A 23724-nucleotide genomic window follows, 5' to 3' on the forward strand; every position below is an offset into this window, starting at 1 on the left:
AGAGAGTTACTTTACAGTGGAGAAAACTGGCGAACACACCTGGGCCAGATGATAATGGTTAACATCAGGCTGTCATGTGGAGAGTATGCATCCTTGATATGACATGATCTCATCAAAGGGCACTTCACCTTTGCAGTCTTCCTCCCAAAGCCCATAACCACAGTCTCACCATTTGAAAATATTAGATTAAATCCCAATTGAGGCACATTCCACAAAACACCTGATCAGTACTCCACAGAACTGTCATGGCCACTGTAAACAAGAAATGTCTGAGAAGCTGTCACAGCCTAAAGGAGGCTAAGGAGACATGATAATTAATGTAATGGGTTACACTGGATAGAATGCTGGAAGGGCAAAAAAACATTAGAAGAAATCAAGTCTGAGTAGAGTGTGGACTTTAGTTAATAGTAATATCTCAATAATTTAGTTATAGCAAATGTATCATACTAATGTAAGATGTTCAAAATAGTGAAACCCGGATAAGAGGGATATAAGAATTCTGCATTATTTATGTAGCTTTTTAATGAATCTGTAAATAAAACATTTCTTTAAAAATGATTAACACGTGACTACATTGACTAGCATGGCTAGTAGCAGAGTTCCAACGCATCAATCATTACATCATTTTCTCTTTTTCACCCCACCTGTATGGGGTGCCACTGAACTATATGGCATAAAGAGTCATCTTCCTGACACATACGGGTTTTCTGTGTTTCAGACCAATGTGTAAATGGCGTCAAACCTATTCTGAGAATTTTAGGTTTTCCAGTCATATTTAGGTCGTGCCCTTAGTAACATGACACAGATACTCAAAAGATAAATCCACAATCCCATATTTCTCAGCAGCTCTACTGGTGTAACATCATTCAACCATGTATCCAATACACTGCATGCGAATGTTATTAATGACATTATTATGAAAACGTAGTCACCTCTGAAGGTAACATATTGTTAGACTATGCTGTTCATTTGTCAGTTCTTATCATGAGAGGTAAGAGGGTAGGCTCCTTATGCCAGTTTTAGAACATGAATGAGATTCTCTCTCTGCTACTCCATTCTGTACTTTAGAATGAAAATAAATCAGGTCTCTAGGAGTTTTAGAAGGCATTTCATTCTGTTTTCTTTCTATTCTTTTCTCCTGACTTTGAAAGACTGAAATTGCATCAGCCAAAGAGTTACTATTATAAGATGTTATAAGGGAGTATCTTTTGTTTTTGTTTTTTGGGATGGTTAGCATTTTTTTTAGCAATGTAGTATTTTTTAATTATTTTTAATTTTCATTTTATATTGGAGAACAGTTGATTAACAATGTTGTGTTAGTTTCAGGTATATAGCAAAGTGATTCAGTTACACATGTATCTATTCATTTCAAATTCTTTTCCCATCTGGATTACTGAATATTGAGTAGATTCCCTGTGCTGTACAGTAGGTCCTTATTATCTGTCTTATACATAGTGGTGTGTGCATGCGGACCCCGGTTTCCCACTTATCCCTCTCCCATTCCCTCCTGGTAACTGTAAATTTGTTGTCAACATATGCAACTCTCTTTCTGTTTCGTAGGTTAGTTGATGTGTACATTTGTCTTTAGATTCTACATGTAAGTGATAGCACACGTTTGTCTTTCTCTGTCTTCACTTAATATGCTAATCTCTAGGTCCATCCATGTACTACAATGGCATTAGTTCATTCTTTTTGAAACAGCTGAGTGATATTCCATTACACACCACACACCCAGACCCACACACACACAACCTTAGCAGTTCCTCTGTTGATGGACATTTAGCTTGCTTCCATGCTCTGGCTGTTGTAAATGGTGCTGCTATAAACATTGGGGTACATGTATCTTTTTGAATTAGTTTTCCATTTATACTGTTCTCAATTTATCATTTTACTTTGATAAAGAGAAAAAAAGTAGTATCCATGAATGTTTACGTAAAAAACTATTTGTGTTTCTAGAAATGTTAACAAAAAAATGCTCTCTTGTTAACATTTAATGGTACAGTTTTAAAAGTTCAATCACAATTTAACCACATTAATTAATTGGTCAGAATCACCTCTCTAAAGAATGCAAATGTCAGTAAAGAAGCTGAAAAAGAAATATGAAACTTCCTGAATATATTTTAGGGTTAAAAATTCAGTACAATTGCTTGTACATTCTGTATCAACAGTATTTTATAATGATTACTTATATTGAGAAAAGGGGCCATGATGCTTGATAAAGAGAGGAATAAAGAAAATGTTCTCTGTGGAAGTCGTAACTAAGGAATTACAGAAGAGTCAGCCAACCTATTTTAGCAATGTTTTCCTTAGTGAGGTATTTAATAGAAAAAAATAATGGGGTGGGAAGGCTCTACAATAAATGTAGGTAGCTATTTTTATATTATACTTTAAGCAGGTCAGTTAGTATGTATTTTGCATTTTATCAGACTGCTGAGTGTGTGTGGTTAGTAATAAGAATTATAAGAGCTCTGTTTCCAGAACTCCTATGTCGTGTTCAAGCTTTCTGTTGTTAGGCATTTAACATACCCCACCTAAAACCCTACCACAATCCTGTAAAGTGCATACCATTATTATTTATAACAGGAGAAAGAACTAAGGACTCTAGAAATTAGGAGACTAACTCCAAATCTCACAGCCTGTTTAAGTATAAATCATTACAACCTCTGGCTGCCTCAAATATACCAGAGCATACAAACTTTGTTATAATTCATATCAAAACTATTAACACTATTCAAGTAAATATTTATCACTAATGAGGTGACTTAAATCACTTCACCTTTCTAGGCTTCAAGTTTCTCTTGGGTAAAATGAAGTTGGATAGTTGATTTCTAATGTTTTTTCAGTTTTAGAAGAGTAACAGTTGATTTATATAGAGAGTAAGAAAATTAAAATGGCCATGTTTACAATGTTTTGTTAAAAACAGGACAGTAACACTGGCCTTTACTGAATTTTGTGATGATGGAGATCTACCTTGAGCTGTCCATGTGATTTCTCCCAAATCTCTGTAGTCTTAAGGATCTAGGACTAGTCATTTTACCTGTATATCAGAGGAAATTTCATTTTTCTCTGCACTACAAAAACTGTGTACTTAAATCTTGGCCTCTCAAAGAATCAGTAATTTGCACTCAGATATGAATAACACAAAGAAAACCATTATTTCTGGATCTGAAAATAGTAAAAAAAAAAAAAGTATCAGTTTTTTAAAATTCATGTTTATTTATCTTTTATAGACAAATTAAAATACTTATAAGATTAAACATGGTAGACATACATATAAATGAAATGTATAAGTACTTCAGACAAAACACATATCAAACTGATGACTTGCTTACATTTGGTGTTAAGGTATATTTACATGAATATTGAAAAAAATGTTTTCACAAAAACTGCTATAAAATGTTCACATTTGTCTTAGTAATAAATTAGATTTCCTAGACTGATGTTTTATGAAAACTATGTAAAGATCTGATTTAATCATTCACCTCATATGGTATCATTATTTGTAAATAAAGCATATTTTTGTCAATATAAATGTACATTTAACTCTTAAATCATGTAACAGTTTATCAAGACCATGCCACATTTATTAAACAAACATGCATGCCACATTAAAACTTAATTCATGTATTATTATGCACAGTGTTTAGTTTTGCTATGGCACTCTATCTTCATGAAAAATATAAGATTTGGCACAGAATCAATAAATTGTATTGCCACTAATCAGAACAAATGTAATTTAAATTTTCTCTGGCATAGAAAATACCCTCACATCTCTTCCCTTTATAGTTTATGGACCAATGGCAGTTTTCTATGTCAGTCAGAACTGTGTTGTGGGCAACAGATGTCTAAATAAGGGCTTTATCAGCAATAATACGTATCATCACAAGCTCCTTTTCTCTGGGAGGCAGAGAGGTTGGAAAGGAATGCGGGTCTCTTCATAAACCAGAAATATAGGAGGTAAGGAGGGAAAATGCCAACTGAGCCAGAAGCAGAGAATGTTCTTGTAAAGCTGGTGAGAGAGCAAACCATGAAGTAGCAAAAAATAAAGACAGGAACCTGGGTCTCCATCGAGGTGAAGACTGCCATGGGCTTAAGGAGAATCTGTCATTCAAAAGAAACAGTATCCAGAGCATTCTTCATACAGCATTCTTGTCTCAGCAAACTACTATTGCTTTCTAGGAAAAGTTGTAAATTTCCACATCAATGTCTAAATTAAGACTGAAGACATTAAGCTAACTAGCAACTTTTTTTTTTTTTGTCTGAATTCATTCATAAACACAGTGGAAGGAGAAAGAGGATAACATTAAGTTTTCCTCCAAACCAGAGAAGTCACACTCTAAGTAGAGATTTCAGAGTTGTGCCAAAAAAAAAAAAATGCCTCAGTTCTTTTTCACAGTTTTTCTAAGATACATGTGAGGTGCTATATTTTGAGAGACTGGTTGACAAAATCTTTCAAAAAACCTTGATAAATTAATCTTTGTATTTATTACTAGGGGGAAAGGAAGTAGACCTTACGTTTAATTTTTATACAAATATGCTTTATTCTAAAAAAATAGAGCAATGAATATATTATTATCTGCTTCATGATCCTTGCTTTCTGAGGACCTTTAAGGGCCTTTACAAAAAATATCAGACAAGTTAAATAAAATCGTCAAACTTTTGTTTCAAAGCTTGTTAAGGTGCACACAGACATAACGATTATGAACCATAGAGTACTGAGTTTTCAAGAGTGAAATCATACCAAAACCTTGATAAGTTTTCGCTGACATCATAGGAGAGTAAGTGGTCGGGAAGGTCACTGATGGTGCCCTGCACGGCCAGCACGTGTGGGGCCAAGGTGAAGGGCACGTCGCTCAGGAGCTCGGCCATTAGTGAGCTGTTCTCCAGGGTCTGGCCTGCCTTAGTTTCCGTCTCAGGCCCTGCCACAGTCACACTGGATGAGTTTTCTTTGCCAGTCTAAAAATACATATATATGTAAGTCATTTCGATCTTACAGACTTTGAGGTTCTATGGCATTAACATAGCAAAACGTGGCATTAACATCTCAAGGCGATTGAGAAATGCAGAGTATATAAATAGTCCCAGGCTGCCATTGTTTACTTGCTCAGTCCTGTCTACCTCTTTGCGACCCTATGGACTACAGCCTGTCAGGCTCCTCTGTCCATGGGATTCTCCAGGCAAGAGTACTGCAGTGGGTTGCCATTGCCTTCTTGCTAGGATCTTCCCAACCCAGGGATTGAAGCCCCGTCTCCTATAGCTCTCCTACATTGGCAGGCAGGTTCTTTACCGCTGAGCCACCAGGGAAGCCCATTCTCAGATTAGAACGCCGCTATTTACTTACTTGAGAAACACATCCATCTATATATCTCTAGGTGTTAAAATGAATCCGAAGCCCAGCCTTACTCAGATGAACCACCCACAAGCCCCTCAGATACAGACGCGCACTCTTGCCGTTTCCCTAGACCAGATCATGTCCACAAAGTCTCTCTCGCTGCTTTTCCAAGTCTGACGTCACCTTTCAGGCTCCACAGGATCTCCAGCTTCTTTCTGAAATCTTCTATCAACACAGCCAAAGTGACCTTGCCTGCTTCAGCACGGTTACAGGGCAGCTTGCCCGGGATAGTATTTGGTGTTTCCTTTACGTGTCTTTGGGGTTAAGACATAAGCACAATAAAATGCAACTAGCAAAGAGAATCTAGGGTCCCTGGGGGCACACAATCCATTGTACCCATCTCTGTATTCTCTGCCTTTCATACGTTCCTGCTTTACCCTCATGTGTACTTGGGAACTGACTTCTAACATGCACCGAACCAGTGACTGATAAGCTGCCTACGATGGGACTAAAATGCTATGTTATTATGAGAATAAGAAGAAGAATTGATATATTTTGTTTGATTTATTTAAAATTGGTGTCTCTTACAGAAGTTTACCAAAAGACCTGCAGCACGAGTTCACAGTAGCACTGGGCGCAAGCCCTGGGCTGGTGCAGTGAGCCGGCACCCGTTCACCAACAGCAGCATGGACGAGGAACAGAAGTAGATTACAGCAATTGGAATGAAGAGCCTCCCACTACAAGCAGCTGACCCCGAACCAAACCAGGTCAGGCAAAAATTTACTCCCCATTTCGCAAGGTCTCATGCAGAATCAAACTCCTGAGCCTTTACAAGGCCCACGGTGATCTGGCCACAGGCATCTCCCTGACACTAGCCTGGCTGGTCTGTCCTTGTTCGGACTCCTCTAGTCCCTCTATTCTTGCCATGGCTCTTGCACAGTCAGCCCATTTCTGCCTCAGGCTGGACCCTGCAGACCCTTCTCCCGGATACACATGGGGCTCCTTCCCTCCAATCCTTCCCAGTGCGGGCCCAAACGTCACCTTCTCAATGAGGCCTTCCTGGCTGTCCCATGAGCCCGCACCTCATCCCCTCCAGCATTCTCCGCCCGCCTCTCCTGCTTCTGCCCTCTTGGCACCTGGTGATATATTCTGTACTTTATTCTGATTATCATCCCTCAGAAGCGTAAGCAGTTTTTTCCTTTAATGTTCACCACTGTATCCCAAATGCCAGATTCAGTGTCTAGTGCTCAGTAAATATTTGGTGAATAAAAGAGAGTGGTCAAGACTTTTGCTTGAGGAGGCCTTATACTATAATGGCTATAAATGCTGATAAATTCCTCTTTCTTAAGTCTAGAAACAAATGATTTTCTGTGTAAGAAATAACAATTTTATAAAACTTTTTATGCAAGTGCAAACTACAGAAAGGAGTACATCTTAAGTGTATAGCTGGTACATTTTAACCAGTGAAATACTAGAACCCAGATAAATAGAAATGGCCCTCGTGGCGTTCTCTTTCATTTGCAGTCAACTGCCTACCCCCTCAGTCACCATCCCGACTTCTTACTGTATAGACTGTTCACCTATTTTTTACGTTTTAAATGAAGGTAACCATACAGTATAAACTCTCTCTGTTTGTGGCTTTTTTTATCCAGTGTTGTATTATGAGATTCATTTATATTGTTGTATGGGCTTCCCTGGTGGCTCAGAGGTTAAAGTGTCTGCCTCCAATGAGGGAGACTGGGGTTCGATCCCTGGGTAAGGAAGATCCCCTGGAGAAAGAACCCACTCCAGTATTCTTGCCTGGAGAATCCCATGGATGGAGAAGCCTGGTGGGCTACAGTCCACGGGGTTGCAAAGAGTCAGACATGACTCAGCGACTTCACTATACACTATATGTGGGATTATAATATTTTTTTAAGAAGAGATACTCTGGCATCTTAAGAGAACTGTTTTGTTGCCATGTTGATAGCAGGCAGTGAGGGGTATAGGGGTTGGGGAAGGAAGTAGGAAGACCAGCTGGGAAAGAGAGATGATAGTGATGTAGATTAGGGCTGTGATAGTAAAAGCGAGAGAAAGCGGTTTTGGAGAGACCTAAAGGCTAAAGTCAGGAGGATGTGCTGATGGAATAGATGGTGGACTGTGAGAGAGAAGTGGAGTCAAGGGTGAAGCAAAGTGGACAGACATTTAAGTGGTGTGGTTAGAAGGCAGGGGGGCGTGAGTCAAGCCTGGAGCTGGTGTGATCTGGTGGAGAAAGGCAGCTTGGTATGTATTTAGGAGACAGTAGCAGGAGAGAAAGTGAAGACCAATACAAGGATAGGCTACTTTCTAAATATTATGCTGCAAATGGGAAAAGAGACATGGCCAGTAGCTGGAAAGGAAAGTAGGGTCAAGACAACTTTCTCCTGATTTTTCTTTCTGTTCTGGAAGTTGGGAGCAATAATGGTAGTTTATATGCTGAAGAGAAGAGGCCCCTAAGAAAAGGAAACTCCGTGGAGACTCTGTAGAGAAGGAACTGCTCTCTTCACTGGCATCCCCCCAACATCCAGAACAGAGGCTCTCAAGAAGTACTTGGGCAGTGAATGAATGAATGAAGGTACCAAACACATCCCTATCAGGGTTGTTTTACAGCTTCACGTGAAAATAAATCACCAGAGTACTTTCGTAGGATGGCAACTAGAACAAACATGACGTCACCCAGTGATGAATCTTATTAGACAGGTCCACGTATGCACTGACCGAGCAGAGACCGCCTCCTGAAACCTAACTGGGACTTAAGTATTACGTGTCCTTGCGTCAGCCAAGAGTACAGGTGTTGGTGAGCAACAATGCCAGGATTCTAGCCTCTTTAAAGGGCATCACTATACACTGGTTTTCTCAATATTATGCAAACACCAGGGCTGCGGTTACCATGGAGCAGCCTGGCAGAGTGTTTAAGAACACAGATTCTAGAGTCCGACTATTTGGGTTGGGTACAAATCCTCCTTAAAAATATACAAATGGCCTGGGACAAGTTATTTAACTTCCTGTGTCTTTTTCCTTAGCTATTAGGAAACCAATATTAGTGCCTATTCCATACAGTCGTTATGAAAATTGTATGAATAATCGTAAGTAAGTAGAATAATCCTGAGCACATGCTAAAGTCAGTGATAAATAAAAATTTTAGAAACGTCAGACCCCTTTTGGCTTTAGGTGAAGACCAGGATCCATCCAGTCCTTTTGTTTTTGACATTCATGGATGGTTCAAACAATCTTGCCTTCCTCTCTCCTCTCAGAGCTTGTCTTCTCTCTTACTCTCACAGGCAAATGCTCCCTAGGTCTGCTGATCACATCCCATACTCGAGCTTTCCTCTCTTCCTCCCTTGAGTACCAAACGTGTTCTACAGTTTCATTAGCCAAATCATCTCCTTTCTTAAACAAAAGCATTCCTATAATCTCACCTTCCCACTAAAAAAGGAGGCATGTTACCCAGAGCACTCTCTGCTTTCTAAACATATGAGCTTCTAAGGTTTACCTCTGGCAGCGACATTTATTCCTTTGTTCATGCTGCTATTAATCCTCTTCCCTTTCCTTTACAAATCATTCTTGCTGTCAGAGCATAATTCCTTGAGGACAGAGCATAATAAAGGAACTGAGACATGTGGCTTCTTGTTCAAATTCTTCTGATAAAACTGCCATCTGACCTGAAGGAAGGAGGCTGCTTCATCCACCTGGGCCTCAGTTCTCCATTCTGTCAAATGAACGGTGAGGGGCAAAAAACGATGGCGGTGGTGACGGTGATAGCAACTAGCACGTATTAAACACTTAGGTATATTAACTCTCCAAGTCTTACAACAGCTCTGTAGGGCGTGTCCTATTACCACCCATATCACCCTGAAGGCGGTGCCCAATCTCATCTGATCTTGGAGGCTAAGCAGGGGCGGGCCTGGTTAATACTTGGATGTGAGACGAGTTTCAAATTCAGTTACACTGAAAAAACTCTATATTCTAAGCACACTTCAGCCATGCTTTGGTAGACTGGCTAACTGAATGAACAAAGCCTCAAAAATTTAGGGGAAAACATGATAGTTACTTGGCTTAGTAGCATCTTGGCTTAATTTAGAAGAAAAAAAAATAGACTCTAATATCTCTTACCTTTGGGAAGAAAGGATTGAGAAAATCATCGAGGGGACAGATCTTAGATTGAAGAAGGATGGAAAAGAAGCATAATTTAAGAAAAATTTATCCCTGGAAAAAAATCTCCCGGTAGCCTGGATAAACCATGGGGAAAACAGCACGGTCAGTGAAACAAGACGGTCTGTGTGTTGATGACGGGTGAAGAGGAGGGACAGAAAGGTACGTGGGCATGTACTACAGTATTCTTTCTCCCTCGGTATATGTTTGAAGGCTTTGCATAATAAAAAGTTTCCAAAATTTAAATTAAAAAAATACCATGCACACAGTGTTCCATTAAATGCCCCCTAGAAGGATCTGAGTATCAGCGGTCTGTATGTCTTGACTCCAGCATCTCGCTCTTAACAGTTGGCTAGAACGCACAGTACAGTCTCCAAGGAGGCTGCCTGCCCTCTTGGCAGCAGGGCAAGTGCCACGATGCAGCTGCTGCTGGCATGCTGAGAGTTGGAAGGGGAGAAATTAGACAGCGAAATAAGAGAAAGTCACAAAGGGAATGGGAGTCAAAATTCAAGGACCCCACACCTACTAGCCCTGATCACCAAGTCCCGGACTTGGCAGCCAATGGCAGCAGCGGTGGGGGCTGAAGGCCGAAACAGGTGCATGAGTCCCCCTGCAGAAAGCAGCCTTCTCTCTCCCACACAGAGTCTTTCAGTTTTTTTCCATTTGCATAATAAAATGGGTCTTTAAAGGGAAGAATGAGTATGTCAACCACAATAGAGTGGGAAGAAAAGAATCAATTAACCTTGCGGTTTATAGCCAAATTTTTAAAAAATTACTTCAAATATTATGCTCATAAAGCATAGTCATTATTTTTGTGACTAATCTTGCTCACAGAATTACTGATATGATGATACTCTTGAATATAAGGTCCTTCCTATAATGTAGCTTTCATACTGCTTTTTCAAATTAAGTTTGCCCTGACAAGGGTAAGTGAGAGTATACCATGTCAGAATCAGTTTTTAATCTCAGGGAGAAAATAAATTTCCTTATCTACATCATTTACAAATAACCAGGTGTTTTCATGTCTGTATAAAAATTACTTCTTGTTCATCAGTTAACCTGTTAAAAATGAGCCAGCCAAGTGTATCTTGGGTTCCTTACGTTCTCTTATCTTTGTCTCGAATGATTCAGAGTGGTTTATAGGCTCTATTCCTCCCTTTCTTGCAGACGGGCTGTAAAAATTCATGAGGCTCAATCTGTAAAATCTTCTCAGCGCTTAAGGAAAAACACACTCTGAGAATACGAGGCACATAACACTTTTTAGTCAAGGCTCAGAAAAATGAAGTCACCTCTCCAGAGCATCAGAAGGTTAGTGGCATCCTTCTGAACTTCATTCTTGGGTGTGTGGAAGCAAGAAAACGCAGGTTTAAGAGCAGACTACTACTACATTTTTCCTGGCACAGAGGCCCCACTAACCACCAGGAAATCTATAAAGGGTTGCCGACTTTGCAAACCCACTGACAATTTGGAGACTTCATCTGCTTAGCCATACCCGACTTAGGTATAAATAAGTTTATTAATATGAACAGCACCTATATTTGGCATCTTTTAAAACCTCCTGCCTTTTTCAGTAACCTGTGCCTCAGATAAGTACAGATAAAATAGTATCCTATAAAAGCAAAATACTGAAGCATTAAAATTTAGAAAGCAGCCTTAACCCCAACAGTAATAGAACCTATTAAAAGAACATGAAACCAGGTATAAAACATTCATCTAACACATTCAATTTACATACAAAGAAGGTAGCTATATCAAGTGTATTTCTAGGAAAAGAGTTAGAGGAAGAAGAGGTAATAGCAAGCTCTGGCTGTCTATGCCTTTAATTTTATGTTTATAAATAAAAGACACATTCCTGTGAACAACAGCCTGAACAGGGAACACGGTACTCCTGTCACTTTATCTCCCCAGATAACCATCCTTTCTATTTTGGCTTCAGCTGGTATCTGCTTGCATCACATCGGTGTCTTGATTGGGGGGCGGCGGGGGGCAAATCTGAGTCAGAAGTATCAGGGGACGAGAGGTTAGAAAGAGGTGATACAAGCAGGGCACAGGGCACGCGGGACCCAAACTTTCTTCTAAGAAGCTACTTGCTAGTAACTGTCTGGCTAGCTGATCAAAGCCAGAGGATTGGGCTCTTCTACCTACCTGAGTCCTAAGCAGTGGTCTCCTTTCAACTGGGAGAAATTATACTGCAAATGTAGAGACTACTTCCTATTTTTCTGCAAATCCCCACTACCCAGAACAGTTGTACCTGCACATAAGGAGCACCCGTTAAATACTGTGAATGGAGCGGAATCTGGCCCCCTTGTTTCTGATTCCCTCGACTTGATTTTTAAATTAAGGGGTTGGTCCAAAGAAACAAACAAAAGCCCAGAATACTTCATTGCTGATGCAAATAAATGAGGCAGAAGAGAGCTAAAGGCAAGGAGGTGGCTGCGTTCCACGTGACTTGGGCTCCCAGATCAAGGATACTAAGCATTTTAGTAGCAAACTAAGACGCTGGGTTAGAAAGCAGGCATTTTCTTTGCTGGCTCTTCTCTCTGACCTAGGACACCATTTCAGGTTACATTTTGGTTTGATACTCTTGTTTCCGTATTTGCTCCCTTTTTCTTTCTTTTTTTCCCTCAGTGTTTCCACCTGCCTGTGCTTCCTGCTTCTCCCATCTTTCTTTAAAAAAGAAAAAAGTTCTCCTGACTTCCTCTTTTCAGAACTCCAGCTGAATGTACACAAGTAAGTGAAGAAGGGGAAGCAAGCTGGCTGGCGCTTGCCTCTGTAATCTGTTCCATGTATTCTTGGAAAAGTGGCTTGACTAGAGCCGGAAAATCTTTAGTACCAGCCAACTGGAGTGGGGGAGAAGTGGAAAGAGGAAAGAGGAGCATTTTAGGAAATGAACCAGCAAGAAACGGTGTGTGCAGTAGGGGATCCTGTTTTATACTGGTTTTGAAAATATAAAGGGCTGTTTCAGTGATTCTTTTAAAAAAGACATTTAAATAGTTTATTAAAAAAAAATTGTGATCGTTAATCTTAAGCTGCCAGAGATCTCCTATTTTCCCAGGACGTTTTCCCCACGCCTTGACAGCGTGGATTTCACCCTTTCTCTTCTCTGGCCCAACATCATCACCTTCCTCCCTGCTGTGAGCAGGTGGCTAGCCTCCTTCTTATCATAGAGAAAACAGGAACCATCCCCTGAGGATCTCCCCTACCTGCTACGTTCACAAGCCTCACCCGCCCTCGTACCCACCTGTGCTCTCCTCCTGCCATAGTGAGGAAGCTGCCTTCCTCCCGCCCAAAGCAGACCCTTTCCTGGTGCTGCACAGCCATTCTGTCCCCACTCTTCCTCCATCAGAAGGTGGCCTCGAATTGCTCATCTTTCATACAGTCAGTTCTCCATTTACAGAAAATTCTCCCCGCGTCTCTAGGGCCCCTGGCTCCTCACCCACTGACCTCCTCCGCTCCCCTCCCCACCGCCACTATCTCTCTACTTTGTCTCCCAGCCCGGCTGACACCACTGCTGACACTCGCTATCTGCCTCACTCCTCACCCACTGCCATCTGCCTCTCTCTCTGCCCTCTACTGCCACTGATTTCTCCAAGGTCACTCATATCATCATTCTTTCACTACGTTCAGAAGATGACTTGACGTGCTAAAACTTCCAGAACCTCTTTGTTGCACTTAAGGCTGGTGACTCTGAGTTTTTATTTCTTGGCTTCTGTAACACTCGTTAGGTTTGCCTTCTGTCTGGTTTTTTTGCCTGTTTCTGAAGTGATATTTTCCAGGGCCTCATTTCTGTTCCTTTGTTCTTAGCCTCAACACACTTCCCTGGAGGAACTTATCCATACCTAAGGTGCCTACCGCCCTACTCCTCCACCCAAAGTGAATATGCAGACGCGTGCGCATGTACACACACACCCCAATCTCAAACCCAGATTTCTATCGAGACTTCCTAACCCATATGTGCAAACCCTACTGTACATCATTCTTTCGGACACTCAATAGGGAACATAACTCCGTGTGTTCTAAACCTGGCTTTCAGCTTCCTCCCAAGTCTACCCCAAACCTAATGCTCTCGGGATATGTTCTTTATCGGTGATGGGTGCCAACACGGTTGCCTGACTCAGAAACCTGAGTTACCTTTGACTTCTCTCTCCTCCTCACTCCCTCCATCCAGTAAATGACTGAATCCTACTGACTTTGATGTCTTTGATGCGTCCCTGAGTCCATCCATGGCGCTTCAGGTCCACTGTCGTCCTCTCAGTGCAGGCCACCAAGGTCTCCTGGCGTGAATGTCACCAGGGTTTCCTGAGCTGGCGTTACTCCCTCTATACGATTACACATTCTCCCCATCCCTGGTGATGGCTAAGACACACGCTCGTCCTCGCTTACAATGCCTCCACGTCTTCGGAAAAAAGCACAAACGCCTTACCATAGCACATTCGGCATAAGCTGGCCTCGATCATCCCTCGCTTGCTTTTATTACCATCCTCTAAACTCTTTACTCCATCTTTACTCCACTGTTATTATCTGAACAGGCTGGGCTCTTTTTAGCTGAGTCTTGTCTTCTTCTTTTCAATGATTTTTGCCTACATCTTGCTCTGTTTTTCCACTCCCTTCACCTTGCCTATTTCAGCTTGCCCTGCATGCTGCACATCAGGACTCTTTCAGGAAGACTGCCCCACCTAAGTCCTCAAACAGCCACGCCCCTGGCCATGCATTCCCTTAACAGTCTACATACCCTTGAAAAACTGTGGAAAGCTCAAAGCCAGGGGCAGTAGATTCCTCTCCGTTTCCTTGAATGCGAGCAGTGGCTGGCTCATGAGAGGTGATCGTGTTTGTTTCTGTGCAGTGGCTCAGTTGTGTCTGACTTTTTGCGGACCCATGGACTGTAGCCCGCCAGGCTCCCCTGTCCACGGGATTCTCCGGGCAAGAATACTGGAGTGGGTTGCCATTTTCTTCTCCAGGAGATCTTCCTGACCCAGGGATCAAACCCACATGTCCTACATTGGCAGGCAGATTCTTTACCACTGGGCTACCGAGAAGTCCAAATGAGTGACTAAATAATTTAAATTTCTTCATATTATGTTGATTGTGGATTTTTGCATTTGTTTGTTTTTTCCTAACAAGAGTTGACCCACTCTTTTCCATATTATCACTGACATGTATCACATATCAAGTAGAACTTTAAATTCACTCGAGACCCCAGCTACATCTATTTCCTGAAGAAAGAGATGGGTTGTTCTTGCCTTGCCAAGTAAACAACTTCACAGATACGTCTCCCAAAGGATGTTCAGTGAGGCGCTGCCGCAAACTTTAGAGAGGAAACCGTTTGGGAAATATTTTTACCAGAGACCTACCTACCTACCTTTCTTTCACTGAAAGAGCGACAGAAGCTAACCTCAGCTACTCCAGACTCCCCTTAATCAACTCTCTTAGTCTGTTCAGGCTGCTTAGACGAGGTAGCTTATAAACAACAGAAGTTTACTTCACATGGTTCTGGAGGCTGAGAAGTCCAAGATCAAGGTGCTGGCAGAATCAGTGTGTGGGAAGGCCTGCTTTCTGGCTCACAGACTGCCCTCTTTTCACTGTAACATCACATGGCAGAAGGGGCAGGGAGCTCCCTGGGGCCTCTTTTGTAAGGGCCCTAATCTCGTCCATGAAGTCTTTACCCTCATGATCTAATCACCTCCAAAGGCCCTACCTCCACATACTCTCACATTGGAGAGCAGTTTCAACATGAGAATCTGGGGGGTGGGGGCACACAGTCAGTCTGCAGCATCAGCCTGCCTTGCCTGGGAGTCAGGATTTGTCCACAGCTATGCGGTCCAGTCTGACGGGGCTGCAGGGAAACCTGTGCTTGGGGGTAGGGGTACGGGGTACAGGACCAGCAATAGGGTGGCAGGACTAGGGAATCACTGGAGGAGGAGGAGAGCTTCAGAGATAAGAGCTGAAGAAGTGGGTAAGAGAGGGGATGGATAAGTATAAATGCCATTTATTTAGTTTCTGTTCACCTCTGTTCAAGAGAAAAGCCCCTTTCTTCTTTGACTTCCATAAAGAGGGATTTTTCTTTAAGCACCCTGGCCTTCTGCCCACCCCCTACTCCTCCCAAAGGAGGGAGAATGAGTTACCTCGTTGGTGAAAGATGGCCAAGGGTCCATGTTTCTAGATGGGGGCACCTGAACTGCCCAAGATCCTGAGGCCTGGGGAGTCTTTCTCCTTCTGACTCTTTGAAATAGAGGAGACAAGGAACCAGGGTAGGAGTGTGTGCTGTGCTGACTTAACCCATGTCCAGACCAGTGGGGAAAGTTTATTGGAACGAGGAAGTCCATTTTAGCTGCTACTCTGAGTCACCTCCAACCGAGGCTCTATCGGTCTAAAGGGTGAGCACCATTTCTGTTCCTCTGTTTGTGGGCTCTTCGGTCTTAACTTCTCCATTGGCTCAAGATGCAGGTGAGGAAAAGGGGTGCCCTTTTTTAGGAGATTAGAACCCCACCAATTTCTACTTTCCAAAGCAATTCCATTTACAAAAAAAAAAAAAAAAACAACGGAGAAGCATCTTAAACACCAAAAAATCAAAACAAATATAGCAAAATCGTACAAACACCACATGATCGGGAAATCTAAAACATAACAAAGTCATGGTTTTTAAAACGTGTCCTATAGTGCTCTCTGAAACAACTTATTGGTTTGGTTTTATCAGTTTCACAATTCAGTTAAATCTGGGAGATCTGAAAAGTTCTGATCAGAATCTTGGGAAAATGGCAACTACTATTTGTTTCATGCTTTACAAGGCTTTTGAAGTTGTCTCACATACGTTACTGCATTTGAACCTCACAACCCACTAAATCTGATAGGGAAGCTGCTGTTCTTATTCTCATCTTCTGAGGCTCAAAGGGTAGTGATTATCCAAGGTCACACACTACGTTCCGGCAAAGACTTGTACGCGGGGTCTCCTGACTTAGAACCCCATGCTCCCTCTCTAACATAAAGGCCATCATCAAGAGAAACAATTTTAAAGCTTACCTGTCTGGGTGTTTTATTTCTTAAAAGAACTTAAATTATTTAACAGTTTCTCTACAGACAAGTATTATCTGGGGTAGAGGACGAAGTTCCTAAAATACCGACTGAGTGACTAAAGAAAACAGAGTTTAAACTAACGGTTCAACTAAGCATCTTATTACCAGGTTAAACCTACCAAGCTGGATGAAATATGTAATAGCTTAGTAAACTATAGCGTCTGATCACCACCAAGGTTACACAATAGCTTAGGCTTTTGTGTGTGGATTCTTCAAGCTTGCTGTGTACACCACAGTTCTGAAGAATCTGATATCCCTCGTTAGTCACAGTGGAGTCCACTTCCCATTTACATACTTTATTTATTTTAAATATCTATTCAACTTCTTCAGAATGCAGTGCAACAAGATCATATTTTTTCTAGTCAATTTCAAAGGAACACAATGAAAACTGATCTTGCACATTTCCTCAGCACACTGAATATTAATTTCATCCTAATGATTTTTTTTCATTTTGTAAAACAATAAAGTACTTCAACCGTCTGCATATACAATCAGAAAGCAAATGAAATACTCTTCTATTTTTAAAGCTGATAAGAGAATATATCTGTTTTTATATGACTAGATGTTTAAATGTATATCATTAGATGTTTATAATTAGATATAACAAATGTTTTATGTGATACTGATTGAATGGAAATAATACCATAAGATACTAGTAGAAAATACCCCCAAAAAAGTAAATCTAAAAATATTAAATAATAGCTATATGCTGGCTTTTTTGGAATGTGCTTTGATGAAATGAACATTTAGTAAATTCATAAACCTAAGATAATATACATTTTTAAGAACAGACATTTAGATTTTAATCAATTCATGTTAAAAGTTGTTGTTTGAAGACAGCTAATCTGTTTTGCAGCTCTTTTAATTGCAAAATTTGTATTCTGTCATTGTTCTACCATTATTATGTAAAAACATAAATACATAATTTTTAGGATGCACTTCAAATTGTTATCTCCATAGCCAGAATTCAAAAACAATTATCAGTAGAAGCTCATGTTCATACTGCATATTTATCTTTCTAATCTCAGGAAACAAACAATTTTTTGAGAAATAGGAAAATACTAGTTAAGAAAAGCCTTAGTTTCCTTGCAAATTGATGTGTGGAATGGTCCACACACTTGAAAATACTATAGTTGGTGAATACACAATTGTATGCTTTCACATAAAGATGCAAGTGAGACAGAAACACATCATACCAAGCTGAGCACAGAAATCATGTAAGTAGGCTAGTTAAATTCCATCAGAGGGCACGGGAGTGATAGTGTTACCTGGGTGTGCTGCACCTAACCACAACTCCACTAGGTCAACAGTAAACAGTGTTTGGAAAACTGAAGAGGGGAGCAGAAAGCTGTGTCACTTGACTTTGGCTCTCATTTGCAAAAAGGTTGTATTTCAAAACAGAAGATGGGGTTGGAAAAGTAAACACAGCTGCGTTTTCTCTACCCCAGTGTGAGAATGAAGAGGCTCTTAGGAGTGGCAGGAGGCTGGGTCCCTTCTCGGTGCACACTCAGAGCCCCAAATAGCGTGCTGTTGTTTCACTTCATGGCAAACCCAGGATAATATTTTTTACTGTGGTAAAATATACACAGCACAATGTTTATGACCCTAATCATTTATAAGTGTATAATTCAGTGGCATTAAAGATAGGCACGTCATGCAATTAACACCATTATCCATCTCTGGAACTTTTCTTGTCATCACAAATAAAAACTCTGTACCCATTAAGGAACTCTCCATTCCTCGCTTCTCCAGCCCCTGGTAACTTCTATCTATCATATCATATTCCATCAACTTGCCTGTTCCAAGTATCTCATATAAATGGAATCATATAGTGTTTGTCCTTCAGCGTTTGGCTTATTTCACTCAATGTAATGTTTTCAGAGGCCATATGCATATATGTTGCGTCATATATCAGAATTTTTTACAGCTATTACTCTGTTGTATGTATATATCATATTTTGTTTATCAATTCATCCACTGATACACATCTGGGTTGTTTCTACCTATTGCAGTGTATTGCAGCACAATATTTTAAGCTATAGTAAAATCAACTAGTGGAAATCTACAAATTAATGCTAAAAGGATTGTCAGGAGTCAATGAATATACGAATACTATTTAGGTATGTAGAGTTAGAAAGAACTTGAACTAAGGGAAACAAACTCTGGTTCCCGCTTATTTTGAATTATAAATCTATTTAGGTATAATAAATTTGTATGCTTTACTATTATACACTTTGCTTGGCATTAAAAATCATAATCAAAAAGAGCCTTGTCAATTTAATACTTTACGAATTAACATCTGAGTATAACCGATGTTATTTCAATCCTGTTTGACACAGCTCCGTAATTTCTCAAAGACCTTCCACCCACGCTGGAACTCTACGCAGTAATTCTTTTGTGTATTTTTGTAAGGGTGCAAGATGTCATTACCTGCTCTTGGGAAAAGTTTGCTCAACAAACTTGAGAGTGAGTAATGCTAAGAAATGATTAAAAATGAAAAGCCACAGTTGTATCCAAAAATTCATCAGAGGAAAATCTAAAATTCATATAGCTTAATAAATTTAAATATAGTTTAAATGCCTCAGCAGAGTAACAAACTTTATCCAAGTCATCTTGGAATTTCTCAAAGAACAATACACTGTAGTTGAAAGATGCTTTCAAGATTGACATAAAAGTTGATTAATGTATAATCAATTCCTTGAACCATCCTTTTTTAGGATTCCTAAGTTTTTAAGGAAAAAGAAGGTACTTGTCAGACTATACACTGTTTCTGATACATCAAGTTGAAAATTAATCTGCAAGACTGAGTAGCAACAGCACTAGATCAAGTCCCAGGGACTCCTGCCTCTACCTAGACGATGTGACCTTCTGTAAATCATTTGGCCTCTCTGTGTTTCAGTCAACTCCTCTAAAATAAGAGGTAATTGGATCGGATGATCCAGCTCTGGACTGCCATGATTCCAAGTAGACTTAGACCCTAACTCTTCTGTATTAGTAAACGTTCTTAGGGAAACACCACTTAAATCAATACAAATGATAACTGTAGAAAGTATCGACAGTATCTTGAGAAGAAACTCAGAACTCCAATGGTTATGAAAAGGATTCCTACCATGGAAGAATACTTAATTTCATCCTGCTCTTGATAATGAGAAACATTTAGGAGTCAAGTAAGAAAAATACAGGCAAGTACTAATCTTCTCATAATTCACCTTATATTAAGAAAGCAGACTATATTTTCTCAGGCCAGTGAGTCCATAATAGAGAGGAAATCTTATAATTATAAATAGATGTAGGAAAATTATTATAGTATTAGTATTATCATTAGAATAATAATAAATTATTAATAGATAAAAGGCTTCCCAGGTGGCTCAGTGGTAAAGAACATACCTACTAATGTAGGAGACAAGGGTTTGATCCCTGGGTTGGGAAGATCCCCTGGAGAAAGAAATGGAAACCCACTCAAGTGTTCTTGCCTGGGAAATCCCATGGACAGAGGAGCCTGGCAAGCTATGGTCCATGGGATCACAGAGTCAGACATGACTGAGTGACTAAACAAATTAGATAAAATATATTAAAGTTATCTTAAATGTGAGTACTTGAAAAAGGCAAATTAAGTTGTATGAACTGAACTTTGGTAGGAATCTGGAAGGTACTTCAGAGCACTCTGAAGATTGCTAACCTAGATTTGTAGTGGAGTATTTTAATGAGAAATATCTCTAGGAAATTTGGAGCGCTATGGTCATTAAGATTTTTTGTTTTACTCTCCTAAATAGTAAGGTGATGAGGTAGAGTTTTTCCTGAAGTGGGAAAATCTGATAGAAGAGGGATAAGAAAGTTGTATGTGCATGAAAGAAGGTAATTCACTGGAAGTGAGAATGACTGGTCATCAGAGGTGAAAGTGAGAGTCCATTTTCAGAACACAATACAAATTTTCCTTTGGCCTTCTAGAAATAAGTGCTATGGCTTCAGCGCCAAACTGGCCTGGAAATGAACACCTGTACTTTCGTGTTCTTAAATGTACAGATTCTACACTCAGAGTTCACCAGAGCTCCGTGTTTCCCTCCTGTGCTTTCTTTGCAGGTGGGTTGATGGGAAGTCTCTGAAGAAACTAGATAATTTATGGCCTACCAATGAGGATGGAAATAAGGGTTTAGATTATGAGTTCTGATAAATACTGAAAAGTAAATTATACTAGTTACTAGTGATTCTAATTGTATTAACTTCATTTTGGTTCGGTCCTAATGTTCTGATAGTGTACGCTCCCAGAGATCGTTCACATTTCATGAGCGTTTATTCGCGAGTCACTGTTCTAAGATTTTTTTTACCTGTATTATCTCAATGTTTCCATTTAAAAGGTGGAATACACTAAAACACAGAGAATTTGATCTAACTCTGGAAGTAGACTTTTAGCTGCTACACTATTCTGCCTCGCAAATACAACCCAGTCTAAGGAAACTTCACTTCATGCCTTTTAAAATGTGGTGTAATTTCTTCTAATGACCAAAAGAGCATCTTCTCCTTGAGAAAGGGCTGTAGGATACTTTTCTAATAATCATACTTTCTTTTTTTCTCAAAACCAAAGCACAAGGAATGGTAAGATACCAACAAAAAAAAAAAAAAAACTTTGGATGTTGTATTATGACTCATTTTTATATCCTGCTGGATATTGCTAATTCTATGTGAATTAGAAACTCTAAAATTATAGACTCTTTAGACTATTTTAATCTGTAAAAGCACCGTTGTGAAGCCTCAGTGATATATTTTGAAAATAACCTTTTTACCTTAATCAAATATATTCCAGTTAAATTTAAGAACTTAAAATAACCACATATTGTCTTTTGTTCAATGAAGAGGACTCTTCCTGAAACACACCCTCCGTGGTCAATTTTCCAGGGACATGGACAAATGACTGCATTCAGCTGCTCACGTTTCCCAGCTCATGGCACTTGGTGAGCAATGGCAAAAAGGTGCCAAGTGGCTGGAACCTGGGTTGCAGTTTATTTTTAGGAAACAAAGAAGATATGTTGCCTTTAACAGGCCCAAACCAAATGTTAAGTAGATCTGGGTCTACTTAACATTATTCCTGAACCAACTATGCTAAGAGGATTATATCACTGGCAAGACAAGAGAATGAGAACATTTCCGGAACTCAATATAGTTGCAAGCTTCTGGGTGGACTCTTAAATGTAGAAAAAAAAGGGAAGTACATCATCACTATTTATGCCCAAAGTAGCACAATAAAAGTGATGCTTTCAAGCTCAAAGTGTATAGCTGATTTTAAAAAGGCTCACAAGTGCATTTTTACTTCCTATTTATTTAACGGCTTTGAACTAAAACCTAAACAAAAATTGATTAAAAGGACACTATGCTTCAAAGGATACTATCATGAAAGTAAAAAGGCAACCTGCAGAATGGGAGAAAATATTTGCAAATCATATCTGATAAGGGCTATGAATCTAGAATATATACACTCTTATAACTCAGTAATAAAAAAGATAACCTATATGAAAAACAGGAGAAGGATTTGAATAGACATTTCTTCAAAGAAGATAAATGGCCAATACACACTGAAAAGATGCTTGACATCATTAGCTGTGAAGGAATTGCAAGAAGAAAAAAAAAAAAAAAAAACAACCCTTAAGATACCTACAGTGAGAGACTACATACCCATTAGGATGGCTATAATCAAAAAGTCAGACAACAACTGCTGGCTAAGATGCAGAGAAACTGGAACCATCACACATGGCTGGTGGTAAGATCAAATGGTGCAAACACTCTGGAAAACAGCTTGGCAGTTTCCCAGACATTTAGACAGAGAATTATCATAGTGCCAGCAATTCCACTCCTAGATATATATTTAAGAAAAGTAAAAACAGGTATTCAAAAAAATACTTCTGTATTTGCATAGTAGGGTTATTCACAATAGCCAAAAGGTAGAAACAAGCCAACTGATGAATGGATAAACAAAAGGTGGTATAATCACATTATGAAATATTATTCAACAATTAAAACTATAAAAAGAAATGAAGTACTGATACATGTTTCAAATGGATGATGTTTGAAAACATTATGCCAAGTGAAAAAAGTAAGTCACAAAGTGAAGTGCAAGTTGCTCAGTCGTGTCCGACTCTTTGTGACCCCATGGACTATACAGTCCATGGAATTCTCCAGGCCGGAATACTGGAGTGGGTAACCTTTCCCTTCTTCAGGGGATCTTCCCAACCCAGGAATTGAACCCAGGTCTTCCACACTGTAGGCAGATTCTTTACCAGCTGAGCCACAAGGGAAGCCCAAGAATACTGGAGTGAGTAGCCTATCTCTTCCCCAGCAGATCTTCCCGACCCAGGAACCAAACCCAGGTCTCCTGCGTTGTAGGCGGATTCTTTACCAACTGGAGCTATCAGGGAAGCCTGTGTGTAATTCTACTTGTATGAAATATTCAGGAGAGGCAGGTCCATTGAGACAGAAAGGAGATTAACAGTGAAAGTCCACCTTTACTTCCAATAGGTCAAAGCTACATCTGCAAGCAAAAGGACGCTGTATTGATCATAGTGTTTTTTATTTTCTTAAACACTCAATCAGACTCACAGAAGAAACATTTTCATCCTTTTGCCAACATATTTTTGAAAATCATAAATCTATGATGATTTTTAAATTTCATCTACGTAGTATATAATATTTAGATAAACTTCAGAGGAACACTGTAGATTGTACTATACTAATGCATGTAAAAAACACATACCTTTATAAGCTCTTCCCCTCCACTGTAATTACCGTGGCCCAATTCCTTCTCTTCATTTTACTGTTAGCTTTATTGTAGTAATAATCGTCCTCAGACACATGAATTTATTGTAGGAAAAATTAAGCTCTTCTATTAAGAGATACCCTTCTACAAAAATTTAAAGTAATTATAAAAATGTGTAATATATTTATATTGTTTTGGTTGATTATCTACTACAAATAAATAATTCAGAAGAAATTTCTAACACTTGGCCTGTGGTCATAGTGTGTGTGTATGTGTGTGTATATATACACACACACACACACACACACACATACATGCATATATATATATTTAATTCATACTAATTTTTTGTTGCCAAGAAATGTGGTACAGTGATCAATAAAAGATCTTCATGGATAGAAATCTGA

The 23724-nt window shown here is 39.7% G+C and overlaps 1 protein-coding gene across 3 annotated transcripts in view; it reads right to left on the minus strand.

The window, feature by feature from the left end:
• Window positions 1–3192: 3192 nt before the first annotated feature.
• LOC104988414 (UBAP1-MVB12-associated (UMA)-domain containing protein 1-like) overlaps window positions 3193–23724 on the minus strand; it is a 257738-nt gene continuing 237206 nt past the window's right edge. For all 3 annotated transcript variants that reach the window (XM_010839721.1, XM_010839722.1, XM_010839723.1), the window contains one exon: window positions 3193–4956. In XM_010839721.1, coding sequence (XP_010838023.1) covers window positions 4699–4956 — 258 coding nt within the window. In that variant the 3' untranslated portion in view covers window positions 3193–4698. The remainder of the gene's footprint in view (window positions 4957–23724) is intronic.

Source organism: Bison bison, unplaced genomic scaffold, assembly GCF_000754665.1.
Source record: "Bison bison bison isolate TAMUID 2011002044 unplaced genomic scaffold, Bison_UMD1.0 scf7180017864134, whole genome shotgun sequence".
Classification (NCBI taxonomy): domain Eukaryota; kingdom Metazoa; phylum Chordata; class Mammalia; order Artiodactyla; family Bovidae; genus Bison; species Bison bison.